Source organism: Anser anser (genome assembly GCF_964211835.1).
Source record: "Anser anser genome assembly, chromosome: 10".
In the NCBI taxonomy this organism is placed as follows: Eukaryota; Metazoa; Chordata; class Aves; order Anseriformes; family Anatidae; genus Anser; species Anser anser.
Genome location: NC_139730.1, coordinates 4,240,958 through 4,263,873, shown reverse-complemented (window position 1 = coordinate 4,263,873; position 22,916 = coordinate 4,240,958). Strand labels below are relative to the sequence as shown.

At 44.1% G+C, this 22,916-nt stretch overlaps 1 protein-coding gene across 2 annotated transcripts in view; it reads right to left on the bottom strand.

Moving 5' to 3' along the window:
- The window catches only part of IGF1R (insulin like growth factor 1 receptor), a 180,806-nt gene that overhangs the window by 149,823 nt on the left and 8,067 nt on the right, over window positions 1–22,916 (bottom strand). For both annotated transcript variants that reach the window (XM_083849787.1, XM_083849788.1), the window contains exon 2: window positions 2,041–2,586. In XM_083849787.1, the coding sequence (XP_083705913.1) occupies window positions 2,041–2,586 (546 nt within the window). The remainder of the gene's footprint in view (window positions 1–2,040; window positions 2,587–22,916) is intronic.

The following is a 22,916-nucleotide window of genomic DNA, read 5'->3' as shown; positions in this document are numbered from 1 at the left end:
GCAGACTAAAAACACCCAGTCACTTAAAGTCCTTGCTTCTATTCTTTTTCATGTCCTTGTGTAGTTTTGTACAGTGTATCCTCTCCAGGCCAGGAGTTCATTGCCAATGCGTTCAAGCAATCTAGCACAACAGACAAAAAGCTTCCTTTTCAACCACTGGACATTTACACCTCCCTTGTTTTTCTTCAGAAAGGGAACACTTTGGCGTTGTGTCTTTTTTTTTGTTGTTTGTTTTTCTTCAAGACAAATGGCTGGCAAATTTAAAGCCTTCCTCCTAAAGTCAGTGGCTTATCAGGACTAGCAGATTAAATAGGCCCAACCTTCTCGCTCTTTATTTAATAGAACTTGGTAATTCTTGTTATGCTATGCAACCTAAGATACTCTAAACCCACATTGTTTTCCACAGTGTAATACTCTTAACAAGCCTTTTAAGGCTCTTTTTCAATACTTGCTTTCTTCTTCATGATCTCCCACAAAAGGAAGATGAAAGCATATAGGAAAAGAAAAACATTACTTACATCTCTGCTTTAAAAGCGCTGCCATCACAGTATAACTATGACCTCATCTTATCTAAACACATCTCTTCTCATGTGCATTTGGGATCCAAATTATGTTAACATTCCCCTAGAAGTCAACAGGCTTTTCTTGCACATTACTTTTGTCTACTCCAAACAGCCAGAGCACACAGCAGAAAGCGAGTTGTTGTATCCCATTAAAAACACTAGTTATTCAAATCACTAAAGGCAACGAGGTTGGCACAGGAATCACCTTGGTCACCCTCTGCAGACAACCGAGCTGCACTCTTAATGAGGACATAAATTCGGCTTGCTGAAGCCTAATGACTCGCGGCAACACAAAGTAAGAAAGCAGAGCAGCTCACTTCCCTCACCTCCGACAAGTCACGCAGTCTTCCAGTAAGAGGCTGAGGGGCTTTCTTCTCTTTGTTTAAACGCTAACTTTATTTCCTGGAAGAATTATTGATAAAATCACAGCCCCACAAATGCCTTTTCACAGAGATGTTTTTGGCATGCGTTCACTGAAACTGCCCTACAAGGTGCTTTAATTTCACTTCTAATTGAACGTGAGGGCTTCACAAGCACCTGATGACCTACTTAAGACATAAACACACAATCGGCTCTCCCAGATGACAGTAACCTGAACAGCCCTGTTTCTGTTTTCTCTCACACAGGGGTGTTTCCTACCATCTAGTCAAGACTGCCCATGGAATTTAGGAACTGTTCCTCCCAGTGACGACTGCTTGTAATTAAGCCCCACTGATACTGCAGGGCTCAGCTTTCATAAAGTTACAGGATGAACTCAAAAAGCCTGCCATGCAATCATGTTATCTGAGTAAACTATGTATTTGTTTACTCTATTTTTAAAAAGTGAGAAGAGATCAGGTTTTGCTTTTGCTTATGATTGCTATCAGAAAAACACAAACTCTGTCATACCAGATAAGAACAAAACAGGCAAGGATAACTTCACCGGGAATCAAGATACCCACTGACTCTAACACTACGCACTGTACTGGAACAAAAATGCTTTCAGTAAAAAAAGATTCTTAGGTACAGAATTTGTCGTCACAGAAGCTTCTGAAGGTGCATGCCAAGGGAGGCAAAGAACAAAGTCAAAGTGAGTTCAGTAAACACCTTCAGCGCAGCAGTGACCGGGGCACACGTAACATCACTTCCTAAGGGAGGAGGACATGGAGCTCGAAAGCCACCTCTTGCCGAAGTCCTCAACAGAGCTGTGTTATAATGGCATTAATTCTATACTTAAACACCTGGAAACTTTTTCATGGGGAAGTAATCCAGAAAGTTTGGGGGCTTTACTTTCTTTTGGGTTGTTGTTTTTTCAATCAAGTGAGATGATCCTCTTCTAGCTGGGGAGGAATTTATCTGTCTAGTTACTGGATAACTCGTCATGTGGACTACATACCAGAAGAAAAGTTTAAGTTACTAATGAGCTTAAAATAAAACCACAAAATTAAACCTCTGCTCCACAACGAGGTAACAGAAACACAAGCTATTCAATTCTTACTTTTCTGGCAGTGGTTGGTGGTCCAGCAGCGGTAGTTGTACTCATTGTTAATAGAGGTCTTCTCACACAATGGCTTCTCTTCCATTGTTCCTGGACACAAGTCCCCACACTCCTTTGGAGGTTTATTCCCAACAATGTAGTTATTGGACACCGCATCTAGGATGAGAGACCAGTCCACCGTGGAGAGGTAACACAGGTCAGAGTTCTTCTCAATCCGTATGGCCCCGCGGGTTATGTTCCTCAAATTGTGAAGCCCAATCTCTTTAAGATTTGTCATTTCAAAGATAACCAAGGCATAGTTGTAGAAAAGGTTCCTCCCACGAATAACTGTGAGGTTGGGGAAGAGATCGCTGAGGCTTTCCAAGCCTGCCACACGGAACAGCAGCAAATAGTCAGTTATGACAGTGAGCTTTGGGAAGCGGAAGTTGCGGTAATCCTCTGCTTTAGAGATGAGCAGAATTTGAAGGAAACCCTCAATTACCGTACAGTTCTCCAGACGTTTCAGCTCATGGATATCATTGCGAATGTCAACATTTGGCCCACAAACTGAAAGTGTACAAGAAAACAGGAAAGTCAGTAAACAAAACATTTTTAAGCTTTTCAGAACTGTAACGCACATTCACCCTTCTGACAGCCATAATTTTATTTTTTTTCCAACTTTATTCGGCTACCCTGTTAAAATAGGAAACAAGTAACTGGTTTACAAACACACTGAATACCTAATTCATTTAACCCATCACTATTAACGCTACCAGCAGCAGCAGCACAGGGCCGCATGCCACGTCCTTCAGCAGACAGAGGAACGTTGTGTGATTACTGCTGTTGAAAAGAGAGCTGCATTCGCTTGAGGGACATAAACTCTGTTCATCTGCACACCCCGCTTCAAATTACATCATGACACACGTGCGAGCAAGCATGGGGTTCAGCCACACGATTCCCAAGAAGTTAATCAGCATAGACAATAATCCACTGGTCGTTACATTACTAATTTACATCCCCTCTACACCACCTTGGTACGTGGACATAAAGGTGAATGCTATCCAGAAGATTACAACTTATGATTTTTCGAATCACTCTTTCTTCCCGGGCCCACAAGGCGAGCCAGCCCTACTTCTCGAGGGCTTGCCTTGCGATGGATCGATCGGCAATCCCACAAAGCCCACAGAAAGCTCCTCGGCACCTCCTGCACCGCAACTGGGAGGAAAAGAAAGTGCTCGGACCTGTAACTAATGCATGGAATTCCGTTTTGCGTGTTCCAGCGAACCAAGCTGCACTGATTTTGGCACCAAGGCACAGAAAAAGTTTCTCAAGTTCTAAGAAACACGGGATAAATTTATTTACAAGAACACACAGCATCACAGTGAGGAATTTCCCTTGGAAACAACAGGCTGAACTCAATGCACTCGAGAAAACAATGGCCCAAAAGGACTGGTCCCTAATAAATCTGTTTATTAGGTCTTTCCATATTAGACAAGTACCACAATAATAATTTTAAAGGGGCTGGAAGAAAAGTACTAATAATACAATAATTAGACACAAAACACACTTTGATGTAAAACAAAGAACTATGGTGTGGAGAGAGCTGTTGTTCTTGGACTCCCTCAGACTTGGTCTTCCGTGGAAAACAAGGAATAAAGACTCCCCAGAGTAGATAATAAAGTTGCTTGTAAGCAAACAAAGTAAAATACCAATTTATTTGAGAAACCCAAAACTTAAATAAACTCCAAGCAATTAAATTTTGTGGAAAGGTTCTCTTCTTACGCATGCTAGGCTTAATTATTTTAACAACATTTTTTTCCTCAGACAAGAAATAGGTCCAAACATAAACTCTGGAGCCAAAAATATTAATTCTAACCCTGACAAATTCTCTAGAGATTCAGAAACCACTCTGACAATCAAAAGCAGTCCTTCTGTCCCACAATTCTTATCTAAAGCTAATAACTTAAGCTAACAGAGGATCCAGGATGTGAACATGCTAAAACCATAGCAACTCTAACATCCAACAAGGACTTAATAATATCCGACAAGGACTTAAAAGACAGGTAGGACACCAAATGATTACCAGCAGATAATACACATTATGGACAAAATAAGAACCATGCTTCCGTGCTAGCGGGACAATGAAAAAAAAAAACAAAACAAGACTAACCACAATAGGACAGGATCTTTGCTGAGAAACAGATGTTTTCTAGGCAACTATTACCTAGTCTTCCTTCTATTATATATTTTAATGGGAACTGCTGCACTAGAAGTAGCTATAACCAAGAACATTCATTGCCTAAACCTTAAAAACAAACAAGAAAATCCTAATGTACCAAGCAAAACACTTGGCCTCCAGGAGCAGCGAGATAAGAAGTTCCCATTTTAGCATATAGTGACTACAGAATTGCATACTACTGCCTGGAGTAGATGCGTCAAAGCTTTAACTTCAAGAAAATGATACCAAAACAAAAAAAGGTGAATGGGTTGGCCCTACCCAGCTTTAAAAGCCAGAGGGGAATGTGAAAGATACCCAAGATAGTAGATCTGATAACAGATGCACTGGTCACGTGAGGCAACAACATGGGCTTCCCATCTCCCAGATCTGTAGTGAAGACAACCGTGACCTGGATGAAATTGCTTTTGCAAGCTGGGATCCAAGCCTTGATTTCAACTTCTGAAACTTTCTTCAGGAAGAACCATCCTCCCACCCGTCCTCAAAAGACCGTGCCCTCTGCCCAAAGCACAGCTCAACAATAATATCAGCAAGTTTACGTTTGGACATCAGACTTCTCCTTCCTTTGGGGAAAAAAAAAAAAGTTACAATACAGTGTTTCTCCAATTAAACTGTTTTGGTTTCTGACTCTACCTGTTGGCAGGACAAGGTGAAGAGAATGGTTCCTGTTACGGCAAAGCAGAAGTAGCAAAATTTATTTTACTGCCATAAAATTTTAGAAAGCTTAGCTGTTCCAAGCCCTTTATTTTGTTAAAGAAATAAAATTTGCACTTGCGCTGACATTTTGCAGGCAAGGTTCCAGAGTGATGGGTTTAAAAACAGCTGAGTTACAATACCCTAAAGAACAATTTGTAAGAGAAATGGCAGCAACCGTTAACTAAAGCATTATATATCTGTCCATGCATCTATTCCGAGGCTGGGCTTTCTAAGTCATATTGGTTTTAGCTTTATGTTTGTTTCAGCTTGAAAGTTACTTAATTTTAGATATTTAATGCTTTTATAAATCAATGAGATTCCTAGAACTTTATGGAAAAAGTATGCACTCACTTGCCTCAATTATGAAACATCATCCCCTTAATACAGAAAGTATGAAGTCCAGTGGGCTCGAATGTTAGCAATGGCTTACAGATGAGCATGCTGCTGACATTTGTGATTTAAGAACTTATTAGTATATCTAGCAAATTGTGTTTTGCAGAACTTGATGCATATAATGAGAACTGCAGAGACCTAAACGTGAAGTAGGACAAGCACCTTGGCCCATACTGACATTTGGAAAAAACAGTTCCAACTAAAGCAGTGTTGTGTTTTTTTTGTTTGTTTTTTAATTCTTTCAAAGTTTACGCTGTTCACAAAAGTTAATTATACCACAATGCATCATCTTTTTCTCACGTTTTTCTCCCTGCCCTGAAAGGGATTATATGAAAAACAAATTAATCATAGCTCAAAGTCTACTACAATTTCCATTTGGCAGTGCTGTGTTTTCTTTGAATCCCGTTTTAGAGAAAGAGTATGCAGACTTAAAATATAAACTGACCTGTCAGACTGAAAAGCACCTAAAATGCTCTTTAGAGTATTTATTTTCCATCTAAGAGTTTTCAATATTCCTGCCTATATTGTTTTTTTAAATATGACCAGTGTAACTCATCTTTGCTTTGTGTTCTGTTCCAAACTGGAAATTCACTATTATGTATTCATTTTGCTCACTAACAGAAAAATAAAAATGCAGTATCTGTTTTTACCCTGCCATGAGTCTCGGGTAGGTTATCAGCACCAGGATAATGACCACATCAGATTTATGCTGTTTTCATTCAGCTGTTTGCAGACTTCCCAGCCTTTCCTTGAACTACCTACCTTGTCTCAGATTTATTTTAAACCAAACCTAATTGTAAGTGGGAGATTACTTCTTTAAAGAAATACTTATGTATTTGTTTAAAAGATAACCTCCAAAATACAATAGAACAATGAAGAGAAGCAATATATCCTTTACCAGACAAACACCTCCCTGGTAGTAAGGCTTTAGCCCACAAGTACCCACCTTCACCTACCACCCAACTTGGCTTCCTTTTTTCTGAGAGCATCCCAGCGACACACTGCATGGAAACTTCCAAAGGTAGCACAAAAACCTGCTTCAAGCCACAGTCCTTCTGAGGACCTACAGCCCGTTCCTAGTCACAGGACAAATCTACACCTGATCATGAAACCAAAGGGGGCCAATTAACTACAAAGAGCTCGACCTAGCAGTTTCTTTTCAACCTCTGCTATGACTTGCTAACATTCATTTCTATCAAACATACATTTTGACCTGGACATCAACCTCGTCACCTTGCGGAACACGTGCTATTTAATCCTCACCCACCACCAAAGAACCATGTGCTCCATGGCTTTGCTCTTCTTACATCTCCGCTCGTTATTTCACATCGACCACTCCGGGAAGCGCTCGCCTGCTGCCCCGCAGCGGTTTGGAGGAACCACTTTTTTTTTTTGCAAAACAGCACGTTGCAAAAGACAAATCAACACAAAGCCTGCTGCAACTCCCACTTGCTACATCTTCTGTCACAGCCCTACGTATATTCACAACAACTAATTTGTTACTGACAAGGAGGTGTCAGAGGCAGGATCCCCAGCTCACACGCATTCACTCTAAGGGTTCGTTTCCCACAAGAAACCTGCAAACATTTCATCACGGTGTAGTTCTTTGAATCAAAGACAAGCGCTCTTGCTTCCAGATTTGATACTGCTCCAAGTTAATCCATTTAAGAGTTCTAAATAAGCAAAAATTTAAAGTTTTTTCTTCTTGAAAAAGAAATAAAACAAAACCCACTTTTCTTCACATTTTAGGCCTTGCCTGGTGCCTTCTGTTTTTTTGGGCATTGCTGGTAGCCTGTACTACACCGAATGGCCTCAGCAGCCTCCAAACCAGGCAAAAGCCCAACAACCAACCATCCCCACACAGCTCACCACCAGAGCAGGGCCGGCCGAGGCAGCACAACCCCACGGCAAGCCGATGGGCCCTGCAGCCTGGGCCTGCTCCAGCTGGGTCAGGCCCTCGCAGCGCTCACCTGCGAGGCCACACTCACTTCTGACAGGAGAACCAGGACAGAGGGCCTGCCCTTAACACCTGCCTTCTGACCCCGAGACGAGCTCCTGCTCACCTTTCTCCTGTTGTGTGTGCCCGTGGTGTGCCACCAAAGCAACCTGTGAACTCCTGTTGTTTCGCCTCTTTGTGAAAACGGCCTCCTTTGTTTCGGGGTGGGGGTGCAAAGCTTTACTTTAAGTAAGGAGCCTGGATACCTTCAGCTTTTCCAATAAATATGAAAACAAGAAAAACAACGACATATCCTATTATGCTGATCGCTGAAAGAAAGCACTGGAGACACGGAAGTTGTTCTAATTTCCTATTTTCTTCCTGCCCGAGGGGTGTTAACACCCATCCTGAGGGTATCCGTGATCCACAAGGTTCAAAAGCGGTTTTTGTTTATTTCTTGTTTTTTTGTTGTTCATCTGTTTACTTTGTTATTTATTTATTTTAAATGGAGGGCACTTAGTTGCTCAACTCCTCGCTGCCCTGAAGTTCTGCACAGCGCTAACAGGTACGGTACATGACCATCAGCGCCGGACAATTTCTTACACAAAGAGAGACCTACAGGGCCTAACAGAAAAAACAACCCCAGCTCGGTGATGTTTGGCAGGACAGCTCGCTCCCACCACAGCTACCAAAGGAAAGCCTCCCTCTGCCAGTAGCAGCTCCCCCGGCGCGCTGCAGCGAGGCCGGCTCTCCCGGCCAGCTCCTGCTCCTCCTCGGCCTGCTCCTGCTCGAGTTGTGGTGCCTGAAGGCAGCGACGCCGCTCTCCCCAACTCTCCTCAGAGGCTCGACCACGTCATCCTTCAGTAATGTCAGCGTGGAGCCGCGGGCCTCGCGGGGAGATCCGCACCTCTTCCGAACAGTGGTGTTGTTTACTCACTACAGAGCCACTTCCTCTTCATCCTGTTTTTTAAATCTGTGGCAGGTCTTTATAAAAAATATATATAAAAAAAAGTGTCCAAAGCAGCTACTGAATGTGGCTGCGGTCCAGCAGTGCTCATCCCAGATCCACAGCATACAGTGTCCTTTTCAAGGCACGCATCTCCCCCGTTACAGTCTCTTTCATAACAACAAAGAAGGCGCTTATTGTACCGGATGGATTCAGATCTGCATAATGCATAATGGTCTGCATATTGACATGTTTACTATATATTGGATTAACTCAATAGAGGGGCTGTCTGGCACACTGGAAAAAAAAAAACAGTGACAAAAAAGATCTTGCAGGCACTTGAGGGTTAAAGAACAACTTCGGCTGGTGGCAGCATCCCGGCCTCCAGGTTACTTGAAAAACTGACTCGAATCAGGTTACAAAAAAGGTACTAAACATACAATAAAGCCCTTCAGCAGATTTAAAAGGAGCCTCTTTCCTAAAGAACTGCAATTGTTCAGAAGGGAAGCAAAAGGACACATCACTGGAAATGGAGAGTAAAGAGTCTGAAAACATTACGCCCATACAGATTACAAACAGGGAGAAGTAAAACTTGATCTTAACCCCTCTCTTTGTTCTTACTGCTCTCTATTATGCTTGCTTTAAGAAATCCATCAGAACTGTCATACAGCCCTAAAGAACAAAAACAAATGAACTGATTTGGCCATCTCTGAGCAGGCTAACACTGCAGCCCACGGTCTGGTCCTAAGCGGAGTTCAGCCCTGTAGTTTCACTCCAGGATTTGTAAGGCCAGGTAAGGCTGAGAAGGAGCTCGTTGGCGACCACAACTTGCCTTCAAGCCTCTGAAAGGCTTCAGCACAGCTGTACTATATGCAGACACAGGAAAAAAAATTACTCCAGAAATGTACGGACTCTTTAATTGCATACTACGCAAAGAAATTAAACGTGGAGCTCACAGAAATCAGTGGTTGGAGCGATTTCTTATGACACTTTATATTAACACAGGCTTCCACCACCCACTACGCTCTTGGTTTTTGCCTTCGTAGTGACACTATGAATGAAATGTATATTTTAGTGTCTTTAATGTACTTACACAACCTCCCACAAAATTTCTGTACTCTCTAAGCTCACCTATCCTGTACGTGTCACATCAATCACTTGCTCTCTTCCCAGGAAAGCCAGCTGCTGTGTTACCTCTTGGGATGTCAGAACCGGTAACAAGGAAGGAACTAAACCTCTACCCCGTGATTTGAGCCATCTCCCAAGCCACTGAACTTCTGCACCTCTTCACTGAATTCGCTACATCAACCACTCAAGGTTTACCAACCTTTTCTGATTTCCTCTCTGCATTGTGGAAAAAAAAAAAGATAAAAGGCACTCCACGTGCCATAAAACATCCACCAGTTTAGCTTTTGCTAAGCAAGTCCACAGCTGAAATTAAAATTCTGTGTTTCTAGCACTCGTGCAGCGCTGCCATCTTTGGCTTGCAAAACATGAAAGGGAATGCTCAAACCCAAACAAAAAACAACTGTTTCCATTTGAATGCAAGTCTTGAGAGCGTTCTTGTTTACACATCTAAGGCCCGGCTTTTTGTTCATTTAATTAAAAGTCAAGCTTTGGAGGACAAAGCTAGACCACAACAATCTTCTCAACTCTCAAGGGACTGGCGATTATACCGCGATGTAACCTGTCATTTCTGGGAAATATGGTCTGTGATCATTAGTTTACCCTGTGTCCCTTGTCACTCCCAATGCTATTTTACAGGAGTCCTCTCTCCTAGGTTTGGAAGGAAAAAGTGGTCTCGCAAGGGGCAAATCAAGTTTAATCCACGTACCCCAAGACAGACTGGATTCCCCTTCTCCACACATGTTCTGGTCATCTCCCATAGCCTCTAGAAGAACACACATTCTATTTTAATTTTCTCTTTTACCACTCTACTAACTATATATTCCCAACCCAAGGGCCATTGTGTTACCGAGCTGACCAGAACAAAACATTGACAAAAACAACACACAGAAGGACTACAACCCACATCACAAACTCAGACTGGCTCTGCCTTTTTGCTCTTGCAATTTCAGCTGTCATTGGCTAAAGATATCTCTGGCATTGTTGCTTTCCATGAACTTCCTCCAACTTCCCCATAAGCGTATACAAAAAAAAAATCAGAATAAATCACATTTCTGTCCCTCATCTCACTGACTTTCTCCCTGCCAACATTTTACTTTGAATGTCAACAGGAACAGCAGCTCCACAAAACCAGAGCCAACAGAATGAACTGAATCCCTATAATAATATTGATTGATGTCTTCTCTACACGGCTCACCAGAGCAAGTAGCTCTAGATTTAGCCTAGCTCACATGAAAGCATCTTCATGACAAAGTCATCCTCAAATTAATCCTCTCTCACCAAGATTGCACTGACCCAGCACATCCCTCAGGGGTTCCTCTGAAGCCACATCTGTTAGCTCCTGCGACTGCAATAGCAGACCATGAGTGGCTCACTTGGAATGGATTTTTGTTTGTCCTCGTGGGTTCACAGGGCAAAAAGGGAAGAAGGTATTGCAGGGCTAAAAACAATTAAGTGGCTAAGCTTGCACGGTAACACTTGAATCCCCGACGATCAAACCAAGTCCAAGATGCACCACATCTTTAACTCGGTCATCTGTAGCTCCCAGGTTACAAAATGCCTGCAAGATTCTGCCTCTCAATAAAAGAGAAAAAAAAAAAAAAAAAAGCTAACAAAGATCAAATCTACAAGTCCCTCACCCATTAGCACCCAGTATGCGTCAGACACCAAGAGCCACTGCTGGAGTGTTATGGACAGAGCTAACACCCCAATCCTTAGTGAGCCATTTCTGTGTATTACAGGTGAGTGAACCATGTTAGAAGCACCAGCTGAATGCAATCACAGAGTAATTCCAAAAACTACACTGCAGCACTTCAGGCTCACAATATGGCCACGCTGGCCAGCTTAAAAGAAAATTGTCCAAGTCAAACAAAGAAAAACTCTACAAAAGAAAGCAGGTGAAGCCTAAATTACAAAAGACGAGCTTCATCCTCATAAGAAAGACTGGCATCAAACCTCTGCACTCCTCTTGCCCTGCAGAATCACTTTTCTGACAGCACCACGAAATAAAGGCATGCCATTCTACAGAAGAAATGTAACACAGAAGTGAGTAGGTGGCACGTTATGATCAATAACTATGAGCATAAAACTTCTTTTTTTTTTTTTTTTACTGGGGTAATAATGTTTAAACTCTATGCCAGTAGCTTCAGCCTAATGCCTGCTAAAGCAGAAATGGAAGACTAGAATTACAAGCTGTTTATAACACTGAATTTATGTTTCACAATCTGTGATGACAATAGAGCTTAACAAAAATTGTCTCTCCTGGGGACTGTTCTTCTCCACCTTTAAAAAATAACTGTGTGCATGAATTTATTTATTTATTTTTGGAACAGTTGTCTACGCATCCAAGTGACTCAGCAACTGGCTGACAGAAACCTATGGGATGTACACTTAGGATGCAGGGATAAGCAGCCAATTCTCCCAGAATGAAAAATCATCATGTGGCTGGGCTCAGTAACTCACATTTAGGGACTCCACTCTGCTGTTCGCTGCCTGCCGAGCTGCCATCCCGCACTAATCTAGGAGACTGGCTTCTCCGTCAAGTTTACTGCGACTTATTTTTTTTCTTTTCTGAAAACTGAGTGGCCAGCAAGGCCAGATTGTTTAGACTTCATTAGAAGCAAATCGCCAAAACACTACTACACCATAGTAGATAAATGCATTCATCTTCTAACGATCAGCAAAAGGACTTAATAAAGAAACATCAGCAAGTTTTACTTAGGAATCCACAGAAAAAACAGAAAGCTGATGTAATTACTCTTAACAATATGTAAGCTATGACTATTATCCTATGCTAACAATCTCTCCTACTTTCTCAGATGAAGCAAAGAAATCCTACATTCTCTGACCTTCCACAGTAGTTGTTTCTGTTTTAACAAACTGAACCGAAACTTCCACTAATCCCGAATTTCCACTTGAACAGATTTAAGATAGTTTAAAGAAGCGCTTCACTGCACAGAAAAAGACAGCGCTACCAAACATCCCCTAACGAACAGGGAGCCCTCCCATCCCTCCCTTCACATGGCAGCCCCACAGCTGAAGATCACATTGGTCGTGCTGCAACCTGTTTTCTCCAGGCAGTTAAAATATGACCAACTCACACCCCCCAAAAAAAGGGCTTTAAAAGTATTAAATTACATATATGCAAGTGCTGTGGGGCTTTCCAGCCATGAGCTAACCAGGTTGGAAAAAGAACCTTCCTCTCCAAACACAAGGTGAAACACGCGAACTGGCACCAGAGGCGAGGTGATGAGTTCAGGGCTTATCAGCTGAGAACTGCTGCACCAGAACAAAATTTAAGACAAATACAAACCAAGGGAGCTGTAACAGTAGGAGTCCCCACGTGAACTCACTTCTCTGGACAGTTGGGTGCTTTTGACTCGCTTTCAGTATCACAAACAGCCTGTCCAGGAAGTGCTCTGGGCACTGAACAGCAGCATTCACACAGGGTATTTATTGTCCCAGAGGCATCCCAAGAGCAGGAACACTGTGATACCAGTCAAAGCGCCTCTGGCCACAAACAAAGCTCCCTCAATGCACACAGGTGAGAAGTAACCCAGTAAACACGGTTTAGTACAGAAAAGCAGTGCCCTCTGAGACAGTCAGCTACCAGAAGCTCAGAGTTTTCATTCCTCTGAAGATAAAGAACCGTTTCCCACCTTAGATCCAGAATTGTCACAGTATCTATACAGATCTTGGCTCAACAATGAGCCGATCTTCCCTGTAAAACACCGAGGGGATTGTTAAACAAGTGCCAATTCAGGTGTACTCCGTCACTTGTTCACACACACATTTAAGTTCCTGGTGACATTTCAGTTTTGCATTTTTTACTGCCCAAGACAGTGGATTTCCAGCCCTACACACAGCTTTAGACACTGCCCATAGGCACAGCAGATAATGCACGATGTTACAATTCTGGCTAACAGAATGATTTAGGCATGTAATCGGTCTAATTGTACAGTTCTTTTGCTTGGCAACCGCACTTACTGTCACAAAGATGCTAAAATACTGTTAGAAGAGGATAGGAATGGCAGAGGAAGTAGAAGAATTATTATTCATCCTCCGGCAGGAGGAGCCTGGGATTTCCCAGCTACAGAAGCCAGGATGCAAAAGCTTGCCCTAATGCCTTTCTGACCAACCCACCCATGAGAAAAGACAGAGTCAAAGTGGGTTAGAGAAATACAGCCGTGGCACGCTTCACTCAGCAAACCATCACCAGTGATCATCTGTTCTGCTCCCTTTCCGAGCCAAAACTTGGTGAGAGGAGAAAAGTGTTGGAAGGAAGGGCTGCAGGAGGTCACGGGAGACAGGACTTAAAGCTGAACCAAACAGCATCAGCAAGCCTGCTGGAGGCTTGAGCACGCCAACTTCAGGCGCCTCCCTCCACCGGGATCTGCAGCTGCACACGCTCGTTCCAGAAGGCAAATCAAGGCCAAACTTGCTTGAGATGGAGATCTGGAGGCTCAAAGATTGCCTTCGTGGTTATTTTTTTCACCCTGTACCTTGCATACACAACACGCTCATAGCCAAAGATACAGCTGGAGAACGTATCCTTACACCGAGTTGTGCTAGCTCCCTGCTATTGTTCCTCTATTCGTTCTGGTCATGAAGAAGGTGACGGAAGAAAGCAGAAAAAACGTGAGCCAGAAGGAAGAGATGCATAAAGTCAAGGAGACAAAAAAAAACTGAAAGAACAGAACAGAGGACTAGCTCTTACCTACATGATTCCACCACTGAGTCCATTCATAAACACGATACTCTGACACGAAATAAAAGTTAGCTATTTCATTTTACACTTACACTTCAGTGAGGGTTTCTTGCTTTTAAGTTTACTGGGATTGGCTAACTACTAAATGCTGATTTGTCACTACATTTTTAAATTCACTTTGTACTTTTGCTAAACCAAAAGATGAGTAATATATTTACTTAGAACTAAACATCTTTAACCAATTCTACAGAGGAACGCCACAGCAAAACCAGCCGCCGGTCCTACAAGGTAAAGGAACAATCTCATCCCCACTGCAAAGGATGTGTCACTGCAGCAATCCCCAAAAGTTTTCTGCCTATCGTTACCAAAAAAAACACGGTGTAGGTAAAAAGGATCTGCACCGGAAGAAAAGAGAACAACTCTTTTCCAACTGCCCGTGACGGCTCGCTTGAAGGCAAAATCACTTGGAGAGCACAGCTGACGGACGGTCCTTGGCCTCGCCTCACTTGTCTGACGGCTCTACTGGCCCCTCGTGTTGTGAAAGAAAACCACTCTATTTGTGCAAGGCTAGTTGGTTCCATGTTAAGAAAACATATCCGAGCGGACTGTGCTTTGCTTTACCATGTGCCAGCTTCATTCAGCTTCAGAAACCGGGAATTAGTCCCCTTCTTTCCTCCACAGTTAACCAGCAATTTAGGGAACAGACAGGCGTGAATTTACACACCGCCCCCAGATCTGTGAAAGGTCACACGCAGGCACTAATGCCAAATTTTCTAGACCGCTCTGGAAAAGGCAACCACCCGAAAAACGGGAGTCCTGCAGTGATAGATGTGCTGGGCAGCACCACAGCAAGAATCACATCTGGTGTCTGTGTGGGTACCAAGAGCAGGCTCGTCCCCATCCTCAACCCTCTCCTCCTTCCCTTTCCTCCTCCCTCTCTTCTCCCCCGAAACAGGGACTCACCTCCAAACGGCCACAGCGCTCTTGTGCGCCCTTGCCTGAGGGCTGATGGCACCAAAGCCAGGCACGTTTTGTCCCAGCTGCTCCAGTCCCGCCCAGCATCTTTGCAAAAGCCCACAGCTATCCGGCACCTCGGCCGAGGCACAGCTGCGAACAGACTTTTCATTTGGTACAGACAGCACAAGAGGATAATATTGGGTAAACACCACTGAAGAGTCCTGCTTTAACCTCAGTTCGGATACCTAAAGTTAAGTCAAACCAAAGAGGAAAATGAAAAGCAGCAGAGATGAATCAGAACGGAACTTCCACGCGCTGGAGGGGAGCTGCTGCAGTTACGCTGCCAAAGCCTGAACCATCTCCTTTCCAACCCAAGTCATGTTTAGACATTCCTAGCCAAATTAATCCAAAAATCCCAACTGAAACAACTTGTGCAGGAAAAGGAGAAAAGAAAAAAGAGGCAATCTAAAGTAAATGTGAAGTATTGCGTATCTTCAGGATCGCAGCAAGAGGTTTTGTTCATGCAATGGGCCAAGTCCTGTCTGTGCTATCAGTTCTTTCAAGTCGCTGCCCTTCCTTCACTGCATTAAAAGCAAAGCATCTTTCATAATTCCTCTGAAAGGCCTGAACAAGTGCCCAAACTTCCACGATCTGCTCTCTGTAGCCTTGAGCAAGTGTGACAGGAAATGGACACTGTTCTCCTCAATGGCTGCTTTCAAGCTTTAAAAATAATAATAATCATAACGTCAATCAGCATTAGGCCTATTACTAGGTTGGAAGATGCAGACCAGGAAATGGGGAAGAAGAGAAAGGCAATGGGAAAAGGAAGAGGTTTGATCTTCATACAATCCACTTGAAAAATCCTTACTTCAGTGAACTGGTAAATAAGCAATTTCAGATGTTTTAAACACGCTGCGCTACCTTCTGAAACTTAACCAAGCTAAAGAGAAACGGGTTAATTACATCCCTTATTCTCTGGAGTTATTTCAGCAGGCTATGCGTTACCTTCTCCCGAAGGGACAAGACGTTCTTTTAGTTATTTAGTTTGTCTAAACCAAACAAACACAGCGTGGCCAGTGCTAAGGTGGCCCTTACCAGCACTTCCACGAAAGCAGGGGAGGACAGGGCTGCAGGTTTTCTGCTACTACAAAGCATTTAAAACTATCTGCTCCTCTGACATCCTCTCCCTTGCTCTTCTTGGGTGCAGATCACAAAAACAACTAAGGCATCTGACTTACAGGGGAACATCCTGCTGATTAAAAAAAAAAAAAAGCACATTACTTGAGAAGCTACAAAGCACCACCCCCTAAAGTGCTCTGCTGTCTCAGCACAACGGCCTTCTTGCCGTTTCAAAGGAAAAATGGCCATACTGATTTCCCAAAATACAGTATTATGAAAATATCATGCATTTAATTGGTTTAACAACGTGCTTTTATTACAGCACATTGCAACACAGCTGGTACGTGACAAGGCATAAAGTGACGCGGTATAGCTGGAAGTATTCGCAGATTCTCCGCAAGCAACGGTTTGGGGAACTGCAGTGCTCACTGCTAATAAAGCCCCCTTGCAGCTCCACAACTCTCATTAAAACCACCTCTCATTAAGACTGGGACATGCCCTTTAAGTGTGCCTGTTACTTGTGAACTCACTACACCCTGAAGAAACAGTAAGACTGCTCTGAAAAGTAGCGCCCTTTCCGTGCTTCACCGCATTTCAACCACCCAACTCGGCGTTTCAACTTTTTCTAGAGGGAAGCTCTCGACACCCTCTCAGAGTAGTTTGGTTCTCCCGCTGTTCCCCGGCAGGAGCCAGACCACCTGAACCAGCTGCTCCAAACGCGGAAAGCACACACCTAGCAGGTCCGAAATCTGGGAGAGGTTTTTTTTTCCTGCTTTGTTTATGCATTTGAAAAGCAAGCTGCTCTCAGGCAGCAAGAAGAGCCACCGCTCTTCCCCCCCCTTCTCAGCTTTCTGCAACCCTAGATATGACAACATAGGAAAAAGCTTGTACAGGCTTTCCAAGAAAAAGTATGTTTTTCCTCCTGTTTTAAGGCAGCGTATCAACGTGCACGTCAATGGCAAGCTTCAGTGGCTCAGAAGTCATCTGAATAGCCACAAAACAGAACGCAGGCTGCTCTTTTGCCTTCCAAATTACCACTTTGTAAAAAGTCTGCAAAACTGCAATTTTGTGAGGGAAGCAATAAACAGAAAAGAAGGGACAGCCCTACCTCACGTCTCCTCTTATTCCTCCAGGTAACTAACCTGCTTCCTCCTCGTGAATCACTTCAAGGCTGCCTTACAGGTTGTTTCCAAACTGAACTCAGAACTGTATAAATCCTCCCTTTAACTTCTTCCCCCTTCAGCAGAATTTACTTTCACATTTGCAATGCAGGCAGAGTCCAGGAACTATTAAGTTATGTTAATAACAAACAAATGTTTTGCTAACACGAAGTTTGAGAATAAAACAAATAAAAATCCGTACCTACACGTGCTACAGCAACGTTTCTAATTAGTATCTCCCAAAATAGCATTAATCCCATTTCACCGCAAGAAAAGAACAACGCTGCGTAACGACAAGGTCAAGGATTCATCAAGAGATAATCACAAAAAATAACGGGGATACGTAACATTTTCTCCATCCCAAAATTGCCATCCGTAGAGCCTGTTGGCTGAGGCTGTGCGGTCTCACGGGCATTTTGCAGTCACGTTGCAAAGGAGCAAGAGAATTACACAGCCCTGGTACCAGGGAGCAAAGGGATTTCAAGGCTCCTGAGCTCAGGGACAGAAACACGGGGCTATCAGAAGCACCTCCAGGACGGAGAAGGCTAACGACAAGGTTCACCTGTAAGTTTCTTCCAGCAGCCACTTCCAAAACCTCTCCCCGTCCCACCACGCACGTCGCTGACCCGCTCCTAGGTAAGGGGGCTGGCCGCAGCACCCCGCTTCATTCAAAGCCTCCCATCTCACGCACACCTGCTCTCACTATCGACATTTTTGTACCAACACCCAGGGCAGCATTGAATTACTTTGCAGAGAGTCACTTCCACATTCCACCCTCAAACTCCCCTCCAAGAAGTCATCAGTCACTCTCAGCTTTCACACTTCAGTAATTTTGGAATCAACAGGAAATGGAGATCAATTGGGATTTTGCTAACTCAATCGTGACTCATCATCCAGCTCCCCTCAGCCTCCAGATTCATCTGTGCGGAGATGTGATAGCGAGGCCAAATTTAAAATAGCGGAGCTGACTTGCACACGATTAACACTCCCTGGTCCACCAGACTCGTCCCAGCTACATCTCCAGGCTTCCCGAGAAACCGCCCCCCTACGACCGTGTCTCTTATCCCCCAGCCAGTTCCCAAATGCAGTGACAATTTGGTTTGCTTAGCCTAACCACAAAAAAAAAATAATAATCACGAAGATTTACTGCACAAACCCACTGTACTGCGCCCTCGAGTTAAACACGCCTAAACAGGAGTTAACTCTGCCTACCAGTGCCCTAGCTGCGACAGCCCGTCTTCTATTCTTCCCGTTACGAGAATACTCTCAAATCATTAGATTTCTTTCTGCTTACATAACCGCCAAGCCAAAAAAGCCATTTGCATGAAATTAAAAGTCAATAAAACCCAATTATTTCATTTACAAAAATAGAAAATCATTTCATATAAACCACTTAAATGCATTCTTCTAAAAATAAACTTAATTACAAATCTAACATGAAATTATAACAGCATATATTAGGGCAAATGCCTACTGTAATTTAAATAAAACAAAAATAGTAAGCATGTAATTTACACAAAAACGTTTGGACTGGTGAATTCACTGCTCAGTGCTCTCTTGGAGCCACCCCTCGTTGAACGGTATTAGAGCTTTCAAGTTCAACAACTATTTGTGCAAGTGCCTCATTTCAATTCACTCAAACGGTTCCGTTCAATAAGGAAGGAAGGAATTCATTCCAAATTTTAAAAATAGCTGACCCCTGTGCAGAAACCTGTCAAACAGTCAGTGGGCAAAATCTATTAGCTCTTAACTTTCAAAGGACAGCGAGAAACTATTCCATTGATTTTATTTTTAAATCATGCCTGTCCACCACACTGAGTTTTAATTAAGTCTCAAAACTCTTCCCCATTTTAATTACAATTCCATTTTCCATCCAAACAGGGAAGTAACACAAATGAGAAGTAATCTACCAGAAAACGCACCATCTACCATTCTGTCATTTAAAGGTGTGAAAATTAAGGATCTGAGGAAAGGTATCGAAATTACTTGTTTACATGAACACGCAGAAACAACAAATGTTATTTACTGGCAAAAAATACCTATTTTTTCTCCACAAAGGTCATATTTGCAAATTGAGGTGTTTTAACGGCTGTCAATCAAGAAAAATTCCAACTAGAAGATACGCAAAATGAGATTAAAGCAGTGTATTTAAAGCAAGCTCTTCCAGCCTGCTGTTTCAAGTCACTAGGAAAATCACCCACACCGCCTCAACAAAGAAAACACGGCAACGCACTAGTAGTGCTCTGAGGCCTTCGCACTAAGGAAGTAATAAACTTTGAATGACAAATTGGACCGAAATTGCCAACGTTCCCACCATGTTCAGAAGTTACGGAGCTGCTGTGCCCGGTGGAAGCGTTAAGAGTTGCTTTCGGGTCCGTAAAACTGAAGTAACCCCGCTATGTTGAGCGCGGCTGGACGGCACCACTGCCGTCCCTGCATTTGGACACGCTCCCACCTTGGTATGAAGCCCCTGCCTTTGCCCGCAACCATGTCTGTTCCTGCGAGAGGGTGGGCTGTGATGCCAGACCCCCAAACCAAGGCAGAGACTTCCACCCACGTACCAACGGCCCCCTCGGAGGGCACGCAGCCCCTCCGGTCCCACACGGTGCCCGGCTATGTGATGGACACGCGCCTCACACCCTTGACACAACTTGGCTTGACTCAAGGTCATCTTCACAGCCTCCTGTGAAGACCTGGGGCTTACTGATGTGCACCGAGCACCCCACAGCACAGCAGGGCTCTTAAACACGGCCCTATGGCCGCCCTCTGGGCCGGCATTGCTCCGCATTTTACGAACGAGGAGGGAAGCGCAAGCACCTAGAGGAGGAGGCGTGAGACGTGGTCGCTCCCTATTTTAGCATGCATGAATGACTACCAACGTTGTTGCTCACAAACCCGTCCAATCCCTTCTTAAAAGCCAGTTACGGTATTTAATTTAAGGCTTTTCCACCCAACTAGTGGATGGACAAAGGCGACTGCACCAATAACAACAACATCTTGTTATGTTATTTGCTGCTCACAAAGGACAAGAAGCCAACACCCTCGCTCCCGATTTATACTTGTCAAATCAGTATTTAAACAAAACCAAATCCGGAAAGAAAAACAAATGCAAACACAACTGTGCAGCATTACGATACAACATTTGATGCCCACATTCCAGCCCTCTCGCCCTCCGACAGCGCGAAGTATGGTGGACAAATTTAAAAATAAAGTCACTGATATCGACTGCGCAAATACCGCAAAAATCCTCAGACGCTCTTGGCTTAGCCAACGGAATATGTGATTGCTGTCTTCATACCATCACTTTCTCTGAGGAAAAATATCAGAAATACGTTTTCGCCAGGTCAACCCACTCCGACTTCAATCTCGCTGACGTTTTCTTAAGCACTGCTGAGGAATTCCAACCACACGAAGCCTACACGAGCCCTCAGCAGCAGCACTTGCAGGACTCCCTCGCAGAGGTGAGCAGTTCCTCTGCCCGAGCCTAATTTGCAATGACCTATCCGAAACGAAGCAAGGCCCAAAAGGCCCAGCCCCAACAATTTCACACAAAGTGTATTTTCAGCCTTGATGTTTTTCGCTTTGTGGGGTATTTTTAAATATTAAGGAGATGAAAGAATTGAGAACAGAGATTGCATCTGTTGCCATCACAATTTAACCACAGTCCATGTATTTATACAGTGGAATCTCCAAAATAACACTGCATCTGTTAAGATGACAGCGTTTTTCCATGGGCGCTGTGCAGTGTTAAAGGGGAGTTACTCCAAAGCAATTGCTTTTGAAGTGCTGATTGCAATCCACCCCAAATTCTTTTTGTAATCTTCTTCAAATGTGTTGAATTGTAAAGCTGTTGTTTCTCAGTATGGCCTGGGAACAACAAAACCCTAATACATCTCATCAGTGGGCATTTGGCACCGAAGCCTTATGGCTAATGCAACATGTTTATTTAAACAATGAACTACCAAAAGAGATGCACAAAACACAAACCACGTAAAAACAGATGTCCGTTTCACATGTGTTTCTGCTGAAGGCCAGAATCGCTGCCTGAGCGCACACACGCACTCAAGCGCATTTCTCTCTGTGCCTCATTTCTGTAGGATAACAACTGAACCAACTTGAAAGGACTTTTGTTCGTTCGCTGGTAATGCCGGCCACATTTCGGAACCACAACCCATCCGGGCATGTAGAAGCTCAAGTTTGGAAAGGGACTCCCACGGCCCACTGCAAGAATTAAATACACAGAACATGCCATTTGCTAAGGCGCAATTTCAATGGAAGTACTCGTCTGCATAGGCAGCCTACTCTAACCTGACAAAAATTCATACATTTTATTAGCACACACACCGGAACAAAACAAAAAGCAAATCCCTCAGTCACTCCCAGACTTCAGATCCACGTAGGCTCAAGCCGAACCTCAAAAAAGTGCTCTCCTTAAAACCCATTTTTGCTGCTTCGTACAGTGACAACTGCACAGCTGACCTCCATCATGGGTGTAGCCACTGACAGCACGAAGGGAATACCGACAAAACCTGCTGAAACAATCTCTGGGTCCAAGGCACGTGAACAGGACTGACAGACCCTTTGGCATCTTCCCCCACACGAGCAGTCCGACGTTCTCCAGGTTTGCGAGCCGACTTCCCCCAGTCACAGTACCTCTCGGGTGCAAGAAAAGGGAGCACAAGCACATTTACAGCACCTCACACCCATCTCCTAGCACAGCCGGGCGTTCAATCCCTCTTTGCTTCCCAGGAGACGTGGCATTTGCAGGGGACCAATAAAACGTACGTCTATCTCCAAAACACACACACGAAGCCACCACCGCTGCAGCCACAACAAACCAAACGATGCCGGTAACGACAGCCAACGCAGCCACAAGCTGCTTCCACCTGCTGGGGACACAGAACAACTGGAGAGAAGCAGCTAAAAATCCCCCGTCGTGGCAGCCAGGCACCGTCACGATTCCAGCGGGCTCCCCCTCCATCCCAGCAGCTCTGCAGACCCTCCGCACACACAGCTCATTCCACCGTCACCTGCAGCACGTCTCTTACCGCTGGTCTTCAGCTAAAGGACGGCGAGCAAGGTGTTTGCAGCACGACGCCAGCCCCGACGCCACAGCCCACACCACGTTACGCCACCAAGAGCAGAGCAGCTCCGTCAGCGCCGTGCCTGCTCCTGTTACGCCTCTCCCCGCACAGCCTCTTGTGAGAAAGACCCAAGGGGAGGTGACAAGGGCTGCAGGGAAGCAACACATACTATTTGTACAAGGACCGACTGTGAAAATGTGGAGAAAACGCTAAGCTGGAGCCCGTGTAAATAACGAGGAAAGCACGCCGGTAAGATCCAGGAATAAAGCCCTATCCAAGTCCAAGCTACTTCTCTTAGAAGTTTGTTTCCAGGAGGAGCTGTCACCGGACTTCGCTCCAAAATGCTGTACCTGTTCAAGACTGAAGATGTGAACTATCAGTCCCCATTAAGACCCTCCACGTCCAGGAAAACCTCCGATGATTTTCTGAAGGTTGTTCCATCACGCATCATTTTACTGCCATAAACAACGTCAGGAGCTCGCGTCTCAAAAATAATGAGCTGCCTGTCCACTAACTCAGAGAACCAGCATTATTTCA